This window comes from Podarcis filfolensis (genome assembly GCF_964270895.1).
Source record: "Podarcis filfolensis genome assembly, chromosome: 11".
In the NCBI taxonomy this organism is placed as follows: domain Eukaryota; kingdom Metazoa; phylum Chordata; class Lepidosauria; order Squamata; family Lacertidae; genus Podarcis; species Podarcis filfolensis.
In genome coordinates, this window is record NC_139613.1 from 26,172,068 (window position 1) to 26,194,035 (window position 21,968).

The 21,968-nt window shown below is 39.7% G+C and overlaps 1 protein-coding gene across 20 annotated transcripts in view; it reads left to right on the forward strand.

Annotated features, from left to right (window-relative positions):
* MAST4 (microtubule associated serine/threonine kinase family member 4) overlaps nucleotides 1–21,968 on the forward strand; it is a gene marked incomplete at its 5' end in the record, with an annotated part of 200,946 nt that overhangs the window by 103,258 nt on the left and 75,720 nt on the right. The window contains one exon of one of the 20 annotated variants that reach the window (XM_083575978.1): nucleotides 4,978–5,433. The exons of 17 other annotated variants lie outside the window; for them this stretch is intronic. In XM_083575978.1, coding sequence (XP_083432104.1) covers nucleotides 5,342–5,433 — 92 coding nt within the window. Of the gene's footprint in view, nucleotides 1–4,977; nucleotides 5,434–21,968 lie in introns of those variants that run through there. 2 more of the 20 variants (XM_083575977.1, XM_083575976.1) reach the window with 2 other exon arrangements.

The window sequence follows — 21,968 nt, forward strand, 5'->3', positions numbered from 1 at the left end:
AAGGCAGCTCGGGCTATTCCCACTGCAAGAAGAAGTTGCCACCTCCTGTACCTAGGTATACATTCCATCTTTGCTGGATATTAAAAGGAGAGTGTGGTAAGCAGCATACACTTGACCAAGACTTCAGACTTTAATAATTGAAAGTCATCCAAAAAATACTGGACAAGATAGAGCTTTGGGCAGCCCATAGCAGTCATGAAGTCCTATGCCATCGCAGATTAGGTGATCATAACATGGATGATGATGTCTCAGGACACCCATCTTAGGAATCCTCATCAAATCCAAGTCCATCTCTGTCATTTTAGGAAGGGAAACTGATGAGGCAATTGGATAGGCATTATACTTGCAGAATCCCTAATCTGAGTGCCCAACACACAATATAAACATTCAAGAGTGACACTCAAACAGATAGCCTTGAGAACAAGATGAAGTTCCTGTTGAACACAGTAATTCTCTTTCCCTTACTCTCAATTCTTTGCTGGGGCTGAACAGAATACAATATCTGGAAGCTGAGAGACGGCTAGGACAGACTTAATCCAAATCATCCACCAAAGTCTTGGTAATTCTGGCCATTTACAATCAAATAATGCATGAAGATTGTTATTTTGGACATTAAAAAGCATTCAGCTTTTTAATATCAGTACCATCAGACTGAGGATAGACTGGTAATTCACCTACGGACCATTTGGTTCACGCAGAAACCAAAATAATGAATGGACAGAAGATGTATAATATCACTTTCTCTTCCCTGGTTTGTTACAGTTCAACAGCATATCCCCAGCTGCTAGTGTGCTTTTTCTTAATTTTCACTCTATTTTGCTTTTTAGCTGAGATGTTGGTGGCAAGAATGTCTATAGATGCAGCCTCATAAAACCAATGTTTCCTTGATATTCTTCTAGGTGAAGGTGTAAGATGCTTTTAACCCTTTAGATGACAGGAGAGATAACCAGGTTACCACAAAACTATCTTCCATTTTCCTAACCCATTTGCTTTTTATTAAGCTAGTAGAACAGTGGAAGTATGATTTGAACTCCAAATTGTTTGTTATGGATTGAATAAATGGTTCAACTCATGCATAAATAGGGGTTGAACACACATGATGTATAACTTGGAATTCATGTTCTCCAGATTATAGTTCTCTCACTCTTCAGAGAAGAAATGCAGTGAATGTGGTAGAAATCTTGAAACAGGTAGCAGTTAATTAACTGTAACCACTAGAGGGAGTGAAGGGTCAATCATTGTGATTAGGGTAAAACAGAAAGCATTCTATCTTCATTATATTTTCCTCTCATAACGTTGGTTGTCTTCAGTAGTGAAGCTCTAGTTTGAGCTCTGCTATGTTTTGCTATATATTTCCTGCCACATAGTCGAATATGAAATGGTAAACATCATAAGATTTTTCATATAGAAATTGTGTACAGTGGTACCTTGGGTTACATACGCTTCAGGTTACAGACTCCGCTAATCCAGAAATAGTGCTTCAGGTTAAGAACTTTGCTTCAGGATAAGAAAAGAAATCGTGCTCCGGTGGCACGGCGGCAGCAGGAGGCCCCATTAGCTAAAGTGGTGCTTCAGGTTAAGAACAGTTTTAGGTTAAGAACGGACATCCAGAACGAAATAAGTACTTAACCCGAGGTACCACTGTATCTCTGTATGTGAAAGATTAAGTCGAGGGTTGCCACCCTTCTGGTCAGTTTCACAACCAGCTGTTCCAGGACATAGTCATTTAGGGTTTTTACCTCTTTGTCTTGCCGGGAAGACAAATGTCCTCATTCTGTGTGGCGGTGATTGGAGTCACCTATTGCTACAGCATTTTCTCTTTTGGATGTCTCATTGATTTCATTCTCCATCTCAAGATCACCCTGAGCATTTTGGTCCTTACATCTGAAGTACTTATTTACTCTTGGAGCCTAGTATCACCAACTACAGCGAGTCTTGGGAGGTTTCTGCCCCTTTGGAGATTTCCAGCTTGTTGGGCTCAGCCCCGTTTTAACATTCAGAGCCTCATCACTGCACCATTTCCTTTCCTTCCTATAGAGTTTGTAAAGGTGTAATTGTAAATGTGTTGTATAGTTTTCTGACAAATTTTAAGCTGCCATTAAAAGGTTAAGCTTTTGGGGAGAAGGAGGAATGAGGAGTGTGAGGCCCTTTCTCTCCAGATTACCTGCACAGTTGCCTACTCTTTCCACACTTGTTTGAGGTGGTTGTATTGTAATCTCAGTAAGGTTTAGCAGGAAGTGGTGGAAGACAATCTGACACAGTACATGGCTTTGCTAACCCTCACAACCGCACTGTGGTTACTAAATATGTCAAACATGCTCAGTCAGATCTTAAAATTGTCTTAGATATCAGGGGTGGTGGTATGTATGTATGTGTTTTATTACATTTGTATACTACCCTTCACCCAAAGATCACAGGGCGGTTCACAACATAAAAATACAAAATGAGAAAATAAAATGCATAATAAAGATCAGTTCATATGGGGAGATGGTCCTTGAGGTATTGTGGTCCAATAAAAATTCTCCAGGAAGCTCATATTATTTTGAATTTGTAGAAATGTATTTACCAAACAGCCTTAGGCAAGCCACTCTCTTTCAGCTTCAGTTCCCTCATCTGCAAAATGTCGGGAAAAGAATACACTTTGAATACTTGAAAGCGTTGTACAAATGTTTAGCCAATTTTAGCAGCTGCTTACTAAAGCAATGGTCAATGGCTCTGTAAGGATGGAGCAACCCCCCCCCCCCAATAAATCAGCTTTACATTGTTTTGAACCTAGGCATGTTGTTGTTTATCTGCCTTTCACCCTAAGGGCCCAGGGCAGCAAATAAAACAACAATATTGAAAACAGTTTAAAATAACTTACAATCACAGAAATAAGGTGGAAATATAGAGAAATAAATTTTAAAATGTCCAGTAGCACCTTAGAGGCCAAGAACAAACTTAGTTGGTCTCTAAGGTGCTACTGGACAATTTTGTTTATTTTTAAAATATATTTCTGCTGCTGCAGACCAACACCTACCTGAATCTACCTACCTGAATCTAGAAATAAGGTGGGTTCTTAAAATATCCATCTGAAAAGCCAGAGTTAAGTGGTGCATCTTCAGCATTTACCAAAACCCATATAAAGAAGATGCCAGAAGCATCTCTTGGGGCAGGAGTTCCACAACGTAGGGGCTAACAGGGAGGACACCCTCTCCTGTCCCCAAACATCCGCAGGCAGTGAACAGCCAAGAGGACCCCCTCTGCTGATCTTAGCATCTGAAAGAGTCTGTGGGAAAAGAGGCAGCCTTGAGGTATTTTGGGCCCAGGTCATTTAGGGCTTTAAATACTAACATGAGAATCCTGAATTGCACCCAGAAATGAACATTGGAGCTGTTTTAGAGCAGGGGTTGTTTGAGATCTAAACAGAACCCCATCCAGCAATCTGGCTGCTGCATTTTGGATCCTTTGAAGTTTCTGAGTTGCCTTCAAGGGCAGCCACATGTAGAGCACATAATCTACCAGAGCATGAAGGACAAGTCATCTCTGTCCAAAAGGGGCTATAGCTGGTGAAGCAGCCAGAGCTGAAATTAAAAAAAGGGAAATTGTTTACATGCAGTTTCACAAGGGAGATAGGATTTGCTTTGCTCTTACTACATCATGTGTGGTAACCATGAGAAAATGCTCTTACATTTCCAATAGCAATGAAGATAAGTGCTGACTCTCAGCTAAGTGAAGTTAGGATTGTAGCATTTGTCATGCTTAGAAATAATTTCTGTTCTAAGCATGGCTAAGACTGTATCCAATTTACTGCTTTTGAAAATAGCCAGGCGTACTTCTTTGTACAGGAGGAAACTAGGGCAGCATTAGAACTAGGGTAACACAAGAATGGAAAACTTGAGAAAGGTGATAGAGCATGAACTGAAGTTAAAGGAACAAAGTGAGAATGAGAGATGATTCTGGCATATGAATCCAAATGCGGCTAAGGGTATAAAACTGCAAAGCTGCAAGAATTAGTATTGGGACTAATGAGTAGGTGCTCAAGATGCCTCCAAGTGGAAGAAAGTATGAGGTGTAGCTGTGGTTATTAAATAGTTTCTCCTGCCACACCCTGTATTCTGGCTTTTCTTTTTTCTTTTCTTTTTGTTTTCAGTGCTGGAATGAATGGGCAATGAGTTTTAGTTTTGAGATGTGTGGCAGGATACCTCTCCTCCCACTCTTGGTCTGTTCACCTCACCCATGGTACAGGTATTGCAGCTTTGCCAATTATTAATAAGTTCCCAGCCCAGCAAGTAGAGTTACATCTGTTATTTAACAATTACAGATTTAACATGGAACTCCCTGGTGTCACTTTTCTTTAAGACAAACATACAAATTTACTGGTTTTAGGTATAAATAGAATTCCTATTTTGCCTATTAATATGTTCCGTACAATAACACTTCTGGGGTGAATGACTTATTTTTTTCTGCTTTGAACATGAGTGGTGTTCACACGATGAATAAGGCATCCATTTTACGTAGAAAAGGTGCTTTGAGTACCCTCTGGTCGGGGAAAATAAAGCTTTTTGCAAGCCTCTTACTGAAATCCTCTCCTTTTTATATCAGTGACTGCTAGAATTCTGGAAGAAATGTGTATTTCCAGTGGAAAGATTAAAGTAGGAAGATTTTTTCTTTCTTCTGTAGTAAAGGAGACCCTGATTTTGTTCACTGCCTCTCAATAATCAGGAAGATAGTATCAAAAGTGATAGGTTTAAGTCTTGGAAAAGTCTCTGAAAGATGATCTCATTTCTGAAGTAGCATGGGGGGGAACAACTGTGTGAACTTTTAGATTTATTCTTCATTAATACTAAAGGAATTAAAACTGGCTATGTTGTTTATTTAATGAGACTTTTAAAACAAAATTCCATGTTGAAATTATGACCACCAAGAAATCTATAAAAAGAAACAAAGATTATAACCTTCCCCCCTTTGGAGGAGCCTGAATGGTATCTTCCAAACAGATGACAAAGTACCTTTGGCTGAATCACACGTACAAGGACAGGGTTTTCAGCAGAATGGGAGGGCTAAAACTATTGTAATTTTTATTTAAAGCTTGGCAGCATACGCATCAGATCATTCACACAGAAAAGGGAAAGTTTTTTATTTATTTTCAATTGAGAACAGAAAGTTGTTCGCTACTAAGGAAGCCTATAGTATCCAGCTGCTTTGCTGTGCTTTAAAGTTGCCTTGAGTGGAGCTAATGTTTACATTTTCTGTGGGGAGGAGGATAATCAAATCGGGATTATTTTCCTTTTTTTCTTTTTGTATCTATCCCTCCTTTTTTAAAGGGGAAAAATACAACTTGTGTGTTTAAGGAAGGAATATGGATATGTCTGATCCACATTTTTGGACTGTGTTCTCAAGTTTTACAATGCCTCATTTGAGAAGTGGAAACAGACTCCGCCGAACACAAAGGTAAAAACTGAGTTCAGGAAGCTTATGTTTCTCGTTGTTTGTTGCCGTTCTTATAAAGTTTTCAAAATGTAAATAAATTTTGGCCGCATACAGTTGCCGAATAGCTTGTAATGCAGGTAAATACTGCTTCAGCACTTCCGCCTTCTTTGTTTTGAGGTTTCATGCTACTTTTAACACTCAGTAGGCTATAATTAGTTTGTAGACTTATGGCTACCTTAACTATAGGTAGAGGGAAAAAAGTTTCAGTATTTTGATTTGTGCATCAATGAAATCTAATCACTGAACCTTTTATTGTTTCAAGGTTAGTAAATAACTCTTTTGTAGAGAAAGTTCAGTTTCAAATTAATGTTCTATATCTAATTCACTTTTTTCCAGAAAGGGGTTCTTTAACTGGGGGGGGGGGGAGTGCCACTTGTTAATACTGTGATTTTTCTGTTTATCAGAAAATGTTTTTCTGGAAGACAGTTAAAATAACTAGAGAAATGTGGCATGTAAATAAAGTTTGGATTATTATTTTTGAAATGATTGCATTCATCTGGTGCTTTTGCTTAACCTGTGATAATGGGCTCCTTTTTTGTTGAGTGACAGCTTGATTAGTATTTAATCAGTTTTTTCCTGAATTTTGGCAGGATGTTTTCATTGGTCTATGTTTTGATACCTCTTGTGTGTCAAGTATTAAGATACAATTCTGTAACTACAGCTTTTCTCACTTCAGTCAGAAGCAATAACAGAATAATGACAAGATCTAATCTGAAGTACATAACTAGTGAATTTGATAGAAACTAGAAACTAGAGCTATGTTAGAAGAAACAAAAAACTGATTAGAAATGAGCTAACAAGTGTTTTCTTACACTATGCCTCACATGTAGTTATTTATGTATTTTTAGACTGCCTTTAGCTAGAATCCCAGGGTGGGTTTGAAAGCAATCAAATAAAAGATACACATCATACAATCATATTAAAATATATAAACATTATATAAAACAAATTACAATAAAAAAAAATTAATATAGCAGTAGCAATGCATCCACTTTTGGAATTCAGTTAATACACAACTTCCAAAGTTTGAAGGGAAACCATAGATCTTCAGCTGGGACCAGAAGACCACCAGTGAAGGAGACAGGTGCACATCCATAGAGAGGTAATTTCACATCCAGGGCACCACAACAGAGAAGACCCATTTTAGTACTTAGGCTAGTGTAACTCATGGTTTACTGATGTGTAAATAGTCTATTGACTCTTGGAAACTTTGGGTACAGTCTGCATCTGTTTATGGATACATCATCATCATCATCATTATTAATAATAATTCACTTTATTACCTGCCCTTCACCATAAGGTCCCATAGTGGGTTACAACAATTTAAAATTCAAAACAGTTTAAAACAAGAGTCACAGGACTAGGGTAGTTCCTAAAAATGTATATCTCAGGTGTCAAAAGGCCCAGGTAAAGAGGTATGCCTTCAACATAGGATAGAAGCTCTGTAAAGAAGGTGCCAGACCCCTCCTTCACAGTAGGGAATTCCACAACGTAAGGGCTACCACAGAGAATACGCTCTCCTAACACACAAACCCCAAACCTCTGGAAAAACCCTGTTGATTTTAATACCTGAGTGGTTCTGATAAATAAATAAATATTATTATTTATTAAATGTGTATACTGTTCTATACCCACAGGTCTCAGGGCAGTTACAACATAAAATCACAATATAAAAACATAAAATACATAATAAAAAACAACAACCGGTACCCACCCCCTCCCCAACACATTTTAAAAGGGCATTGGATGTCAATCAGCCAAAGGCCTGCTTAAAGAGGGACATTTTTGCTTGGCACCTAAAGGTGTATAATGAAGATGGTCTTTCATATATTTGAGGACTAAGTCATTTGGGACTTAAACATGAATGTGATCACCTTGAATTAGGCCTAGAAACCAACTGGCAACCAGTACAGCTGTTATAAAGAGATAACATGAGCAATAAATGGAACCCTAGGCAGAAATCTGGCTGTTGTATTTTGAACCAGCGGAAGCTTTTGAGTCAATTAAATGCTACCCCGTTTAAACTGAACCATAGTTAGCACGGATGTGGACGCATTGCTAAACTCTTGTTATGAGCATAACTAAAGCTGTGGTGAACCAGGGTCTACCTAGTCCAGCTTTCTGTTATCAGAATGGCCGATCTGTGGGAAGCCCAGAAGCAGTCATGATCGTAATAACACTCTTCCAATAGTTTGCCAGCAATTGGTATTCAGAGGCACATACTTCCGATAGAGGCAATATATATAGCTATCATGACTAGCAGCCATTAACAGCCTTTTTCTCCATGAAACTTTCTGATCTTTTTTAATATTTTCCAAATTGGTGGCTATCAGTACATCTTGTGGTAGCTTGTAACTTAACTATTAGCTATACAAAGTAATACTTCTTTTTATCTGTCCTGAATCTCACACTGTTCAGCTTTGGATTACCCCAGGTTCTAGTGTATATGAGAGGGTGGAAAACTTAATTCACTTTCTTCATACCATTCATAATTTTCCTGTCCCATACATTTCTTGTATGTGTTTTTTTTCTAAACTAAAATGTTTTGGGGCTGGATAATGTCTTATGGCTGCTTGGGGGAGGGGACCCTCTGGAACCACAAAGGCAGTTATGAGTTGCATAAAGGTAAAGGGACCCCTGACCATTAGGTCCAGTCGTGATCAACTCTGGGGTTGCAGCACTCATCTCGCTTTATTGGCCGAGGGAGCCAGCATACAGCTTCCGGGTCATGTGGCCAGCATGACTAAGCCGCTTCTGGCGAACCAGAGCAGTGCACGGAAACGCTGTTTATCTTCCTGCCGGATCGGTACCTATTTATCTACTTGCACTTTGAGGTGCTTTCGAACTTCTAGGTCCTAGGCTCTGTGGTTTAACCCACAGTGCCACCCGCATCCCTTTGTGAGTTGCATAGGGATAGAGAAATCCATGGAAATAGCTTCATTGCCCTTTCCTCCAGCAGGAAGCCTTTTCATTTGCACAAGAGCAAGTCTGAATCCAGCCCTGTGTTTTACATAGGCCCCTTAATGTGCATGACTAATAAGCTTGGCTAAATCCAAGGCTTAAACCTATAGAAACATTCATTCTGATTATCATGTCAGATTACAAAATATTTTGCTATTGCACTGGCTGAAAAAAGAATACCATCTTTCCTGATTTACTTGAGGAGTGCCATTTGTGGCCTGACATGGTGAGGGGAGTGGCCAGTGTCTCAGGCTCGTCGTGGGAAAATGGGGGCTGAATGGGACTTCAGGGAGCCAATCAGGAGCCCTGAGGGTGCTGAGCCATGGAGCAGACCAGACAGAAGACTTTGCTCCACTTGGTCTGCTCCTGGCCTATAAAAGGCAGTCCTTGTTTGCTTGCCTAACCAGTTGCACTGGGCTTTTTTTCAGCCTCCCACCCCCTGTTTAATTTACCTCTTCTTTGCAGGAATGGGTTTGCTGACCAATGACTTTGCTATGGACTGCTGGTTTCAGGGCTGGGGAGAAATTTTGCTCACAAGAAAATTTGCTTTGGCTTGTGGCTTTAGCCTACCTCATAGCAATCATCACAACCTTTGATGGTGGGAGAGACATTTGGCTGGATCCTTAGTTGGGAAGGATAGGGAAGGGATTGTGGAGGTGGTGCTTTTCGTCCTGAAGCCCAGCTCAGGGGCTGATGGGCCATAGTATCCCCTGCCAGTGGCCAAATCAGGTCTACTAGAAGTAGGTCACATCATGAACCAATCCCCACCTGTTGGCTGACAGCATATCAGCCAGCAAGTGGACTGGTTGAGTAATGGGTCCATGCCTAATGCTTATGTTAAACCTATACTTCTGTAATCAGTAAAGTTGTGGCATAATTTTAATCCACACGGCTCTGTGTCATTATTTGCTGCCTGCTCATCCACCCACAACTTCACTGCACGGGAGCCCACAATTGATTAGTGTGCTTAGAGACCAAAAGGGTGTGCCTTTCCCAAGTAGAGCTGCTTCATTGTGGCAGATAGCAGGTTGGCTTGGAAACACAAAGTTGGAAGTGTTAAATGGCAACCGGGTATGCTATGAATCCAGTGTTTTAATGTCACATGCCACATATAAGCAACAGATTATTTTCTTTTGTGTTCCAGTCTAACTTTAGTTTTTAATTTTCGTATTGGTTCTGTATAATCCACCATTGGCTCAGCCAGTGAAAATAATCATTGGGCATATGCACACCTATTTTCTACTTTGCTAAGGATAGTTCTTTCCCCTTGCACTGTTTTTCTACGTCCTGATCCTCCACTGCCCAGTGGGCTGTTTCCCTTTGAAGATTCAGAACCCCAGACCTCAGAAACCTTGATAGGACCTAAGCTCCCCCCCTCAATGGTACAGTTACCTCTTCCAGGCCCTTGAGACACTACATTGGTGACATACTATGGAGTCATGGATGCTTGGCATGAGTGATGCTTCTTCCAGATACAGGACTGGAGCTTGAGACTATAAAAAGAACACCAAATGCAGTGTTTGTGGGAAGACCACACGTGACTGTACTACAGGTGAATCAGTAAACTGGGGTGCTTTTCTTTCCCTTCTATCTCTAAAGTGTGCCGTGCAAACTGTTGATATGAAATGGCCTCCTTCAGTGGATGGGATATGTTAGCCCTGCCACTTCATAAATATGAATGTGTTTTTAGTTTTTATTCTGTTTTAGTTTTATGCTTGTTTAAATGCATGTGCTGGTTTTTGTAAGTTGCTTTGAATTACTTTTCATTTAAAATGTCACTAATAAACAAACAAGCAATGAAAAGCTTTCTGTTTGCTTGTTAGTTTTGTCCTTGGTATGGTAGTGCATTGATCCATTTTGCATATATTGCTAAGCCAAACTATGATTTTATGCAAATGTGTGACTTCCTGATGTAAATATCTTGGCTGCAGTGGTTCTCCCCAAGGCTGGCTGCGGCTGTGCTGTTTGGGGCTAAGCCATGGTTTGGCTTAGCAATACATTTGAACCTTGGCTTGTGGTTTGTCTTGCTGCAGATAAAGCACAAGCTGTAATCAAACTTTATTTTGGCCAGAGCTTTTTTTCAGCCAGAACTCACTGTAACTCAGTTTCGGCACCTCTCAGGTGGGTGCCACTGCCATTATATGAGAACAAGGGAGGTGTTCCTGGTGAGTTCTGGCACCTCTAAGTAGCACAGCTTACGACTCAGAAAGACAAAAATGTAAACCTTGGTTGAGCTGTAACATATACCGTATTTTTCGCACCATAACACTCACTTTTTTCCTCCTAGAAAGTAAGGGGAAATGTCTGTGCGTGTTATGGAGCGAATGCCTACGGATGGCGGAGGGATCTGCTGCAGTCGTGAGCAGAGGATCCATGGTTCCCCTTCCTTCCCTCCTCCGTGGCTCGCTTTGAAACAGCAAAGCGGGAGAAGAACCGCTGAGTGAGGAGGAGAGAGAGGAGAGAGACAGAGAGCCTGCTTGCTTTAAAGGAGCAAAGCGGGAGAGGAGAGGAGAGGAGCCGCTTACACGAGTGTAAGCGGCTCCTGTCCGGTTGGCTCCTTTAAAGCAAGCAGGCTCTCTGTCCCTCTCTCCTCCCCACTCGCTAAATAGCAGCAACGTTTTTTCAAGCAGGCTCTCTGTCTCTCTCTCCTCCCCACTCGCTAAATAGCAGCAAAGTTTTTCGCAAGCAGGCTCTCTGTCTCTCTCTCCTCCCCACTCCTCTTATAAGAGCCTTCTCCTCTTATACCCCTCTTCTGCATTATTAACAGCATCCTTCTCCACCCACCCCACGCGTGTTCCTTGTCCCTTGAATGCTTTTCCTTCCCTCCCCACTTAAAACATGGTTACAAAGCATGGATCCACACGGATCCTCAGGATTTTTGCACTGGGTCACCACAAATTCACCATCAGATCACATAGCATGTCCATGGCTACAGCTTGCACCAAAAAAATCACACACCCACTGTTGCCTGGGGCCGCAGTGGTGCAAAAACGTGGTTACAAAGCACGGATCCACATGGATCCTCAGGATTTTTGCACTGGGTCACTCCAAATTCACCATCAGGATCACATAGCATGTCCATGGCTACAGCTTGCACCAAAAAAATCACGCACCCACTGTTGCCTGGGGCCGCAGTGGTGCAAAAACGTGGTTACAAATGGATCCTCAGGATTTTTGCATTGGGCTACCCCAAACTCACCGTCAGATCACATGTCTGTGGCCACAGCATGAACCACAAAAATCATACATCCACTGTTTCGTTTAGAATATTTTTTTCTTGTTTTCCTCCTCTAAAAACTATGTGCGTGTTATGGTTGGGAGCGTGTTATAGAGTGAAAAATACGGTAGTCAATCCATGGCTCAGCCCCAGGTAGCATGGCAGCTGCAGGAACTGAGACTGAAGGTAGTCACATCTGCTCAGTTATGCTAAGCCATGGTTTGACTTAATGTTAAGTGTGAATGGGGACATTATTTCTCAGGTGGTGAATTTGGTGGTGGTGGGGGTTTGAGGGCGGGAACTGCACAGATTTGTATAACTTTTAAGAACTTTAAATAATTTACTTTTTGTTTATTTTGTGACATCACCATATAATTGCGTTGGGTTGTTGCGTTTGGCAGTTGGTCTGAAAAGCAGAACATCGTTTTTTTTCTGTGATTATATGAGAGCTGAGTTTATTAACAACATTGGTATATCACTGAGGACAAATTTGGTTGTTCAATATATATGAGGTAACCCATGTTTATTTGCCAAAGAGTTCCTTTTGGGATTGTAGGTTTTATATGAGATTTTAGAGTGATTGTTAAAGACTCTGTTTCTATCTTTATTGTTAATTTCATTCCTCATGAATCTTTAAGGTGTTGGCTTTATTTGTAGCTTTTTTGTTTTTGTATATTGCATATTCTAACTTGCTGGCTTTAAAAAAATAAAATACAATAGATGCCAGGCTATTCCATGTACAACCAGACCATTGGTTAATCTAGTCTTGACTTGCCTGTGTTCATCAAGTGGATTTAATCTCACATCTAGAATAATTCTTAGGTGTGGCCTCTGCTTTCATACAACAGTTTGCACTTTAAGTCAGTCTATTATTTGTATTAGCAGGACATTTGTTTTAAACAAATTTGGATATATTGAAATGGAAATGGAAATCAAGATTTGATACGGAATAAGTTTATTCCCGTACACCAGTTCCTAATATTATTCATTTTCTCAGAAACCACAAGCTTCACATTTTCAGATTAAGTAATTACAAGCTGCTCCAGATGCTGGTATTCATTGATACTACTTTTCAGAACCATTGAGTGTAATTAACATTCACATCCTTTATGATTACTTAGACCTGCTGTGGAAGAACACTTTGTTTCAAACCTGTATAAAACGGAAGGGCAAAACAGCTTGTGGTGAAATCTTAATCATCAGGGGAAAAGAGACTTGTGATTCTGTTGAAAATGATCCAGCAGAGAAACAGCAGATGTAGAATAGTAGCAGTTTGAAGATAGGCACTAGTCCCAATAGATAGAAACAAGTTTCAGAAGTCTGGGACACTAAGGTTACTTCCATATTGATTTGCCCATTGGAGAAGGTTCAAAAAAGCAAACTGTACTGCAGTTTATCCGTACTAGCTGTTATTGTCTGAAGGTGTTATTTCATCAGGTCTGGTGTCAGTAAAAATGCCATAGTTCATTTTCTTCCTTAATTGTCCCTACACAATTTTTTTTCAATGCATATTATTCCTAAAATTTTATAATCCATATTCATTTCAACACAGTTCTGAATTAATTATTCTAGGTTGTATCTAATTGTGTTTGCACACAAGTGGGAACAGATGTCTTGTTACTGCAAAAGGACTTGGCCTTCCTCACTTCTCCACTGCAGCATCCCTCCCCCCCCCCCAAAAAAAAACATGTACTGGAAGGCTGGGAAGGGGATTGTAGGGGGAGGAGAGGATAATAAATTGTGTGAATGGAAGGCAATGTTGGATTTAACCCTCTGTAATTAAAAGAAATGACTCCTCTTTTCACTAGTTCACGTGTCTAAATGCTCAGTTGTTTAAAATGTTGCAATGTACATTGATTACTGTACTACAAAATCACTTTACTGGTTAATTTTACCTAAGAGTGCAGTACAAGTACATTAAAACAAGTTCCACTGATACTCCTCAGTGGCCATTCATAGGCTTACACCTAAGTAAACACACATAGGCTTGAACTAAATTTGAAATGAAAAGGTATGTGAGAATCTATAGTTGGTTGGCATCCGTTTGTCTTGAGAGACAGTGAAAGAATACACCTTTGGGGGTGAAGTCAAACTTTTGGAAAGTTACAGGGCCTGCACTGGCTGTAAACACCAATACAGGAGAGACATGTTTTGTTGCACTTGGGGCAAATGAAGGTGTCCGGTTGTCCTGATGCAGGTGTACCATGGCATTTCTTCTTTCTGCGTTCTTTCTTGTGGTCATCCCTCCTTTGGTCACTGCTCTGGATACAGAACTTGTTTTCAGGCACTGCAGTTTTCTGCAAGGGATTCCTACATGGCGGGGTTAATGTTGTCAGCCTTCATGTCACATTTGCATACATCTTTGTGACACAGAGTTGGTCTGCTAACGGCCCAGTGCCTGAAGCCAGCTCCCAATAGAGCACGTCCTTGGGGATCACATAACACAACTTAGTTCTTATTAGTACTGGTGGAATGGCTACCTGATCACCAAGAGTCAATCATACTTTTTAGCAAGTAAGCTAAATGGATTTTAAACACTAAGAAGTCTGAATTTAAAAAAAAGTATTTATGCAAAGTAGTATTAGGCTGTACAGTAATACTAAAGCAGTTGTTTGAATGAGCATGAGTTTCCATGAGCATGTCAAAAAGTATGTTGAGTATAAAACACAGATCAATTTCTTACTACTTCCCATTCTTAAAATAGTGGTGGCCACCATATTTGGCAAACATGTCACAAGCTGAGGTCGAAATTATGACTCTGCAGTTCTTAGTGTGCAATAAACTATGTATACAGCTCATACCTGGGGGTGGCTTGTCTTCTACTGTTACTGAGCTAGAAATAGAAGCAAAGCAGTACTGAAGAAGCAAACAAGGGCATAGAGCTGATTCTAATCCATAGCCAGACTGGTGAGCCATGCAGCCAGATCTGGGATCTGGGTGTGGACCAGGGCGAAGCCTGTGCTGGCCTTTATGTGCACCTGGGCTATAAAACCTGGGACTGCAGCAGCCCTGAAGCTTCTGATGCCACCATCAACTGACCCACCTAGTCTCAGTGAAATACATTTGGGGGGGTATCAAACAGCTGTTGGTTGATAGGGCTGGGAAGCAACTTTATCTATGGTTGAAAATGATCCACTATGCGGTGGAAAACCACCTGCTGGCATCTCCTCAGGTTGCCCAAGGAGGCAGGCTGGATGAGAGATTGGGCCAGCTGGTGGACTGCCTGGAAGAATGGATCCTTGCCCCATGCCATGCCCAAACCCCACAGTGTTGGTAACCAATAAAGGTGTGGCCTCGTTTTTCGCCCATATGCTGCCTTTGTTTGGTTCTTGCTCACACTTGCCTGCCTCCCCCGTGCTTGGTGTGCAATAGGTCTTAACTCTTCTCTCCAAACAATGACGGCTATATTTAAATGTTTTTGTAGTAAAGTCAGTTTGGTGACTCATAGCCTTATGAGCTGGAGTCATGCTTCTTCCTTTTACTTTGTTTCCTAATGCCTTATTCCTCCCAATATCTGTTTTGCAATGAAGAAGCCTGCATTTAAACTGCATAACAGTGAGTAAAGGGTGTTTCATCTAGTATAGAGAAAGCGTGTTCTCCCTAAATGAGAGCATGTGTTGCGGTTGGGGGATACAAGCCACCCTGTTGTTACTGGGCAGATTTGGATAAAACCAAGCCCTTAAGTGGTTAATTTGGGTTACTGGGGAGTTTTGAATATTGCCAATTCGGAGGAGGGATCAGAGGCTATAAATACAGGACGCCCAACGCTGGGCGTCCTCTTGGCTTTTTGCACCGGATCACCCTCCCACCCTCCCTTTAATAGGGGTTTTTTTTTCTTGTTCGCTTGAGCTTGCTATGTCTGTCATGGGGTCGTCTGCCTTGGAGCGGGGGCCTGGTAGGAATTTTGCCAATTGGCTGATTGGCTGGTGCCAGTTGGTTTTTGCCTACTGCGTAGCAAATCGTCACAACTTGTAAGGTTGGTGGTTAGTCATTGGTTAAAATTGGTTGGTGGAGCGGTAAGTGCCTACCCCTCCAATGGTGGTGCGGAAAGGGAATTCCGTTAAAGGAATCCAGGGGCTTGCCATTCTTTTCGTCCTTGTCCCTGGCATCGGACTTAGGCCGTGCAAGCCCCACAGGAACATGAGGGTGAGAAGTGAGGGACTGATGCCCAGCTTCATTTTCTCACCCAATACTTGTTTCCCACGCTGGCTTCCTCTGGGATCCGGAAGTCAGCTCTGTCCCTGGGGCAAGGACAGATAGTCATAACCAATGCCTAAGCAACCACTCACATTTTTTGTATTTTGAATAAAGTTGTGGCCAAAATTATGCCAAAAACCTTGAACAAAAATTGATGTGTGATGTGTGACTTTTTTGGTGGGGGGTGGCATTGTGGGACTCAACACGCAAATGTTTTCTACCGAGTATTTTTGGCACATTAGAAACTTCATATCAGAAGGAATCTACCTACTTCAGAAACACCCGTTTCGTTTGGAGTAAAGTCCAACATTATAGATAATGATTATTTTTAATGTTGACTAGGAGTGCCATATGTTGTCCAATGGAAAGCAAATGAGCACCACAGAGTTCTATTTCTTTCTCATCTATCTAAATATGGTATTTCAACTTTTTAAAGAAACCTTTGTGACCATGTCTCTGATTCTACAGCTTTTTATTTTTCAACTTAAATAAAATGACATTGGCAACATAATTTCTCGTATATAATTTTGTTGCCATAAGCACATGCTGCTTGAAAGAGAAGGAAAAGTAGTTAAGCAAGTTTTGTGGCTGTCTGGTTTTCACTTAGAAGGCTTATGCCAAAGCACATGACTGATGCTGTGCCACCCAAAGATTATAAATGAATAGGCCATGCCTTCCTTTGCTGAGGGCACAAGAAGGGACATGTAGAAAGCAGGAGAGTTTTTACAAAAGTTTCTTCTGACTTCAGGCATGATTACTCACTGCTTTTTCCTTGCTACTTCCTCATGTTAAAATGAGCATAGCATGATGTAATTGTCTTGTCATATAATCTGTGAGGTAGTTTCAGAGCTGAACTGAATTTTTCCATTTATACCATCTTCTATTTCCTATTTGTACATTCAGCAGAGGACTTAAGAGTACTAGTCATCTGTACTAGTCATCAACCTTTTTATTCGACCGTCAGTCAGAAAAAAGTACATTTGTCAATACACAGTTAAAACATCCAGGAAGTTTTTAGAATTTAGCCAACACTAAAATGGGCTAAACAGATAGCCCCATATCAATACAGTCAATTATAGTCTTGCGACGCTTAAAAGCTAAAAAAAGAAATTTGGCCACCAAGGAAGGTATAGCTCTAGTGACATTATTCAGCAAGTGTAAAACCTGGTTTTCTCCGGGTAGGAAGCTAAATTGACATAGGTGTGGGTCTATAAAATTTTGTCTAAGCTCTGCATAAGAAGGGCAAGTCATCTGTACTAAATCAGGTAGCTTCAGTAAACTAGAAAACTGGTAGAAGGTTTTTTGTTCTTTTCTCTCTCCAGAGATTTCTGTTGTTATGGTTGGTGGCAAGCAGATATTCAAGCTGTGAAACTTCTTATGTTAAGTGACAAATGCCCTTACCATTAAATTTGTGTTAAGCAACTATTAAAGAGCTAGGACCCCACCATTATGAATTTGAAGTCTTTTTTAAAGGAAAGTAGTTTAAGGTCTGCTAGAAAAAAGTTGCAACATTACATACTGGCTTGAATTAAAAAAACCAAGATGTTATATGAACATTCATGTGGTGTTTTTTTTTTTTTTTAAAAAAAAGGTTGGTAAAATATGAACATCAGAGTCCTTTTAGTAACAGGAAAAGGTTCATTTAGAACCAACTTAACTGCCATTTTCTATCTGTGGGCAATATACAACAAAATAGCACAATGGGACTTCCCCCTCACCCTTTCCCTCTGTGCCATCCCCATGCTCCAGAAAGTTTTCAACATATCCTGTTTTCACTGTTACTATAATGAAATGAAAAGAAAAACACAACCCTTTGATCTCTTGCTAATATTGCTCCTTTTCCAAGAAAAAAGTGTCAGGATATCATTCTGCAAGAAAACCCAGACAGTTTTCACACAATTTTGTGTGATTGGATGTTTTGGCTAGGTTATGCATTGTCATGGCAAGCTGTGTGGCAGTTCATATACTTCTAAGGTTTAATACATAACAGGGGGAGTAACGAGAGCGGTGAGTGACATGCAATGCTGAAACAAAAAAAATTCCATTAACCGTGTTATCACAAGACACAGAAGACATCAGTTGATGCCATGAACTGGGTTGTTGTCCTTGTGTTGTACTTTGAACTACTCCTTGAACATGGTTTACAGTCATATTTTCCTTCACGGATGTTGTTAAATTAGAGTAAACACTATGTCTAACAGTTGCTAAACAGTGTGTTGGATAAAATTAATAGTGTGTTTAGGTGGAAAATTCTTGATTGTAAAAATGCTGACCAAAATATATATTAAAATAAAATATTTGAATGAATTTGTCATTCTGTATGGCAGAAGTTGTGAAAGATACATCATGAAAGCTGCTGTTTACCAAATTTCTCTAGGTTAACAGTCTCTGAACTCAGTTATCCTGTGGCTTGTGTACACAAAGTATGACTCAAAGCTTGAAGTGAGTAGAGTGTCTGGAAAGAATCCCTAGCTAGAACAAGGAACCTTAACTCATCTCTTTTCTTCATGATAAGTGATCATGAAAAGTAAACAAAAGGATTGCTATATTTGATAGTTCACAAGACAGCAGAAAAACACAATGGCCTGTGAATGTTTAAAAACGGTCAGGAGAAGAATGGTAATTGTGTAAACACAGTCTATGCCAAGGAGCCTTCTAAATATGTAGAAGGAGCTCCTTGAACTTATAAGGTGTTGTGCTACTTTTTCAATTAGGGACAGTAATTACTTGCATGCAGGAATTTTCTCAGTATATACCTAAGATAGATTGGTGTAAATTGGTACCTTGGGTTACAGACACTTCAGGTTACAGACTACACTAACCCAGAAATAATACCTTGGGTTAAGAACTTTGCTTCAGGATGAGAACAGAAATCGGGCTCTGGCGGTGCAGCGGCAGCAGGAGGCCCCATTAGCTAAAGTGGTGCTTCAGGTTAAGAACAGTTTCTGGTTAAGAACGGACCTCCGGAACGAATTAAGTTCTTAACCTGAGGTACCACTGTACAGTATATGGCACAGGACAACTGCACTATGGGACATTTGATTTTGCATTTGCATTTAACTTTTTTTTAATGTAAGGAAGTTTTTAGAGTCCTATTTCCTCCATCCTCTCTACCCCATCAGATACCAGTCAGATTGTTTCATATCTTAATAACTTAAGCTGTCATTTTAAAAGGAACAAAACAAAGCAGACGCAGTATATGGCTGTTATGAAAGTGTGTGGGTGGAAGCCTGAAAATGCATCTGCTGTGGTGAATTCTGACAGCAAAGACGTTATAGGGATCCTTAATTGCATCATTCCTTAACTGTATCATTCTATTTCCATTGTTAGATTCTTGAAACAGTGTTGGGGATGAGAAGGTTTTTGCAATTTAATTGAACCAAAATTAAATGTTGGGATTTCACACAGCACCAGGTCAGATACAATTTTTCTCATGAGAATAGTATGGTTGAACTCAGATCCTGTCACCTGTGTGAACCCTAACTCATTGTTAACTGATACATTTCAGTTTGATAAATTCTCAGTAAAAGGAGACAACGTTTGAATGAAGATTCAATTTATTTTGGGCATAATGTTAAGAGATGGCTTTACTTGTGCCTTGTATGTTTCAACCAACATATCACATCTTTTGTTATTGTGACATCCTTGTTGTACCCCTGCTTTACACTTCATTAGCATTTGTTGCTTGTCTATATTAAGTAATCTTAGTTGCAGTCACATGTTTCTTTCCTGAGCAGCACATTTCAGACTGTTCTTAGCAGCTCTAATTAAAGTTTGATTTTTCTTCCTACATAATACTATTTTAAATGTTTGATTTAAGAGGGGAAATGAAATAAATGTTGTAATTGGGGAAGACATCAACGCCTTTCCATATATAACTTATTGCAAACATTTATGAACAAAGAGAATACATAAGACAGAGCCTATGCATAAAACATAATATTTTTATTGGGTCACAGGGAAGCTGAATCCATGTTTTCCTTGGTGATGGGCAAGTTTCCAGGAACTGGCTTTTGTTGATTGGATTTCACTGTTGTTCATTTAGGACTCATAAGTGTTTGCCTACTTTACACCCTAAAAATAATGGCAAATTATAAAGCCAAAGTGTGGTGTTTACATGCTATAGAAATAATTGAGAGATCCAAAGAAAAAGACTCTTACCAGTATCACGATGTAAAAGTAACTGAGCTTTCAAAACTGATTTTGTTTAGGAGAATGATAGGGTGACATATAAATATATTGCCTTGGAATATAAATGCAAGGGCAGGTCCTCAAAATAAACAGTAAGTTTTTGCGGAAAGTTTTCCCCAACCTGTAGCACTGGGGAACGGCCTTTTGGACCCTTGGCAATCATGCTGTGGATGTTGCTGGGCTATCAGTTATCCCCGGTGCTATTTAATAGCTGTATGAAGCCACTGGGATAGATCATTAGGTGATTTCTGACTTGATGTCATTGACATGCTGATGACACACAGCTCTCTTTTTCTGTAACGTCTGAGTCAGAAACTATTTGGATGGTTGGTTCTCACATCTGGGAGCTGGTCAGTTACATGTTCTGGATTGGGTTGCTCTTACTCTTAACAGAACAGGCTTGCAGCTTGTGAGTGCTCCTAGATTCAGCTTTGTTGCTGGAGGACCAAGTATCTGCATCTTCTGCTAGCTTTAGTTGGTATATCACCTATGGACTTTCCAGGAAAAGGATAACTTGGCCACAGTGGTTCATGTCTTGGTAATAAACATCAGATTGCTTGCAACACACACTGTGTTGGGGATGTTTCTTTCCAGAAACTACAGCTAGTGCTAAATGCAGCAGTTGGTTCCTTTGCATGATGACTTTTGTCAGAGTATATCACTATTGCTGAAAGAGTTGGCCTTTTCTGCCTATACACTATTGGGCTAAGTTTAATGCTTACTTATTGTTTATAAACCACAAACAACTTAGGACCATGTTATCTTTAAGATCTCTTGCTCCCTATGCTACCACCCAGTCTTTATGTTCAGAGATGAGGTTAGCTATTTATTTATTCCATAAATAAATACATTTATTAATTATAAATAATAAATCTTCCATGTTTTGTCTTTTCCTGTTAGTTCACTATAAAGCAGAGATATAAAAGAATATGCACCCAAGCTAAATTGTTTGCTACCATCAAGATGCTCAGACAATAAAATTCTTAAATCTCACTCTGTAGCCCAACTTGGAAATCATAGTAGATCATATAATCTTATAGCAACATATTCTTGTTCTGCTATAAGTGTCTAATCTGGTTTCTATCAAGATATAAAAATGGCCTGATAAGGTTCTTTAATATCAAGATGAAAGTATTCTTTCTTAATAGGTAAGTCTGTGGATACTACAGCTGCTAACAGCCAGCTGTTCCCACCATAAAAATGATAAGATTTGACCATAATTGGTAATATCAGTAGAGGCAGTGAATTGAATATGATAGTATTATTGTATGCTGTTGATATTTTCTGAAGCATCCAAAGAATTTTACCAATGAACAGCCTAGAAATATACTAAATAAATTGAATGGGCTGAGAAACAGTCAATTGTTAAAACCCTCTGTGATAATAAATGTTCCTAGGCTATTAATTATTAACCATTTAGCTTCCTTTTGTTAAAATGGCCTTAATAAATATTTTAGAATAAATAACTTTAGCTTTGGACGGTTTTGGCCACCTCCTAAGAGCAGAAGCTGGATGTCACTTAATGGATCCACAGAAAGTATAAGAATATGATATCGACTCAAGGATGCGTGTGGTGGAAATGCTGTTTAAAATTGTCTATTCATAAAGGCATCAATGTACAAAATTGGCTGGTTGCCTAATTCTGTCAAGTGTACCCTGTCACATAGTAAATTGGCTTATATAGCAGCTAGTTATATAACACCATATATTTTACTAGTCACATATTCAGCTGAAGTCTATATCAAGCAGTACTCCAGATTATGTAACAGGATATTTAAAAATCCAAGAAAATGTATCATTCTCACTGAAATGTCATGTTGACATAATACAAAAGGACAACACAAAAAAATTGTACAGGAGCAGCATAAGCCATAGTCTTCTAGAGATCCTTCTAATAATGTCAAAAAAAAAAATAGGTTAAATTTATGAT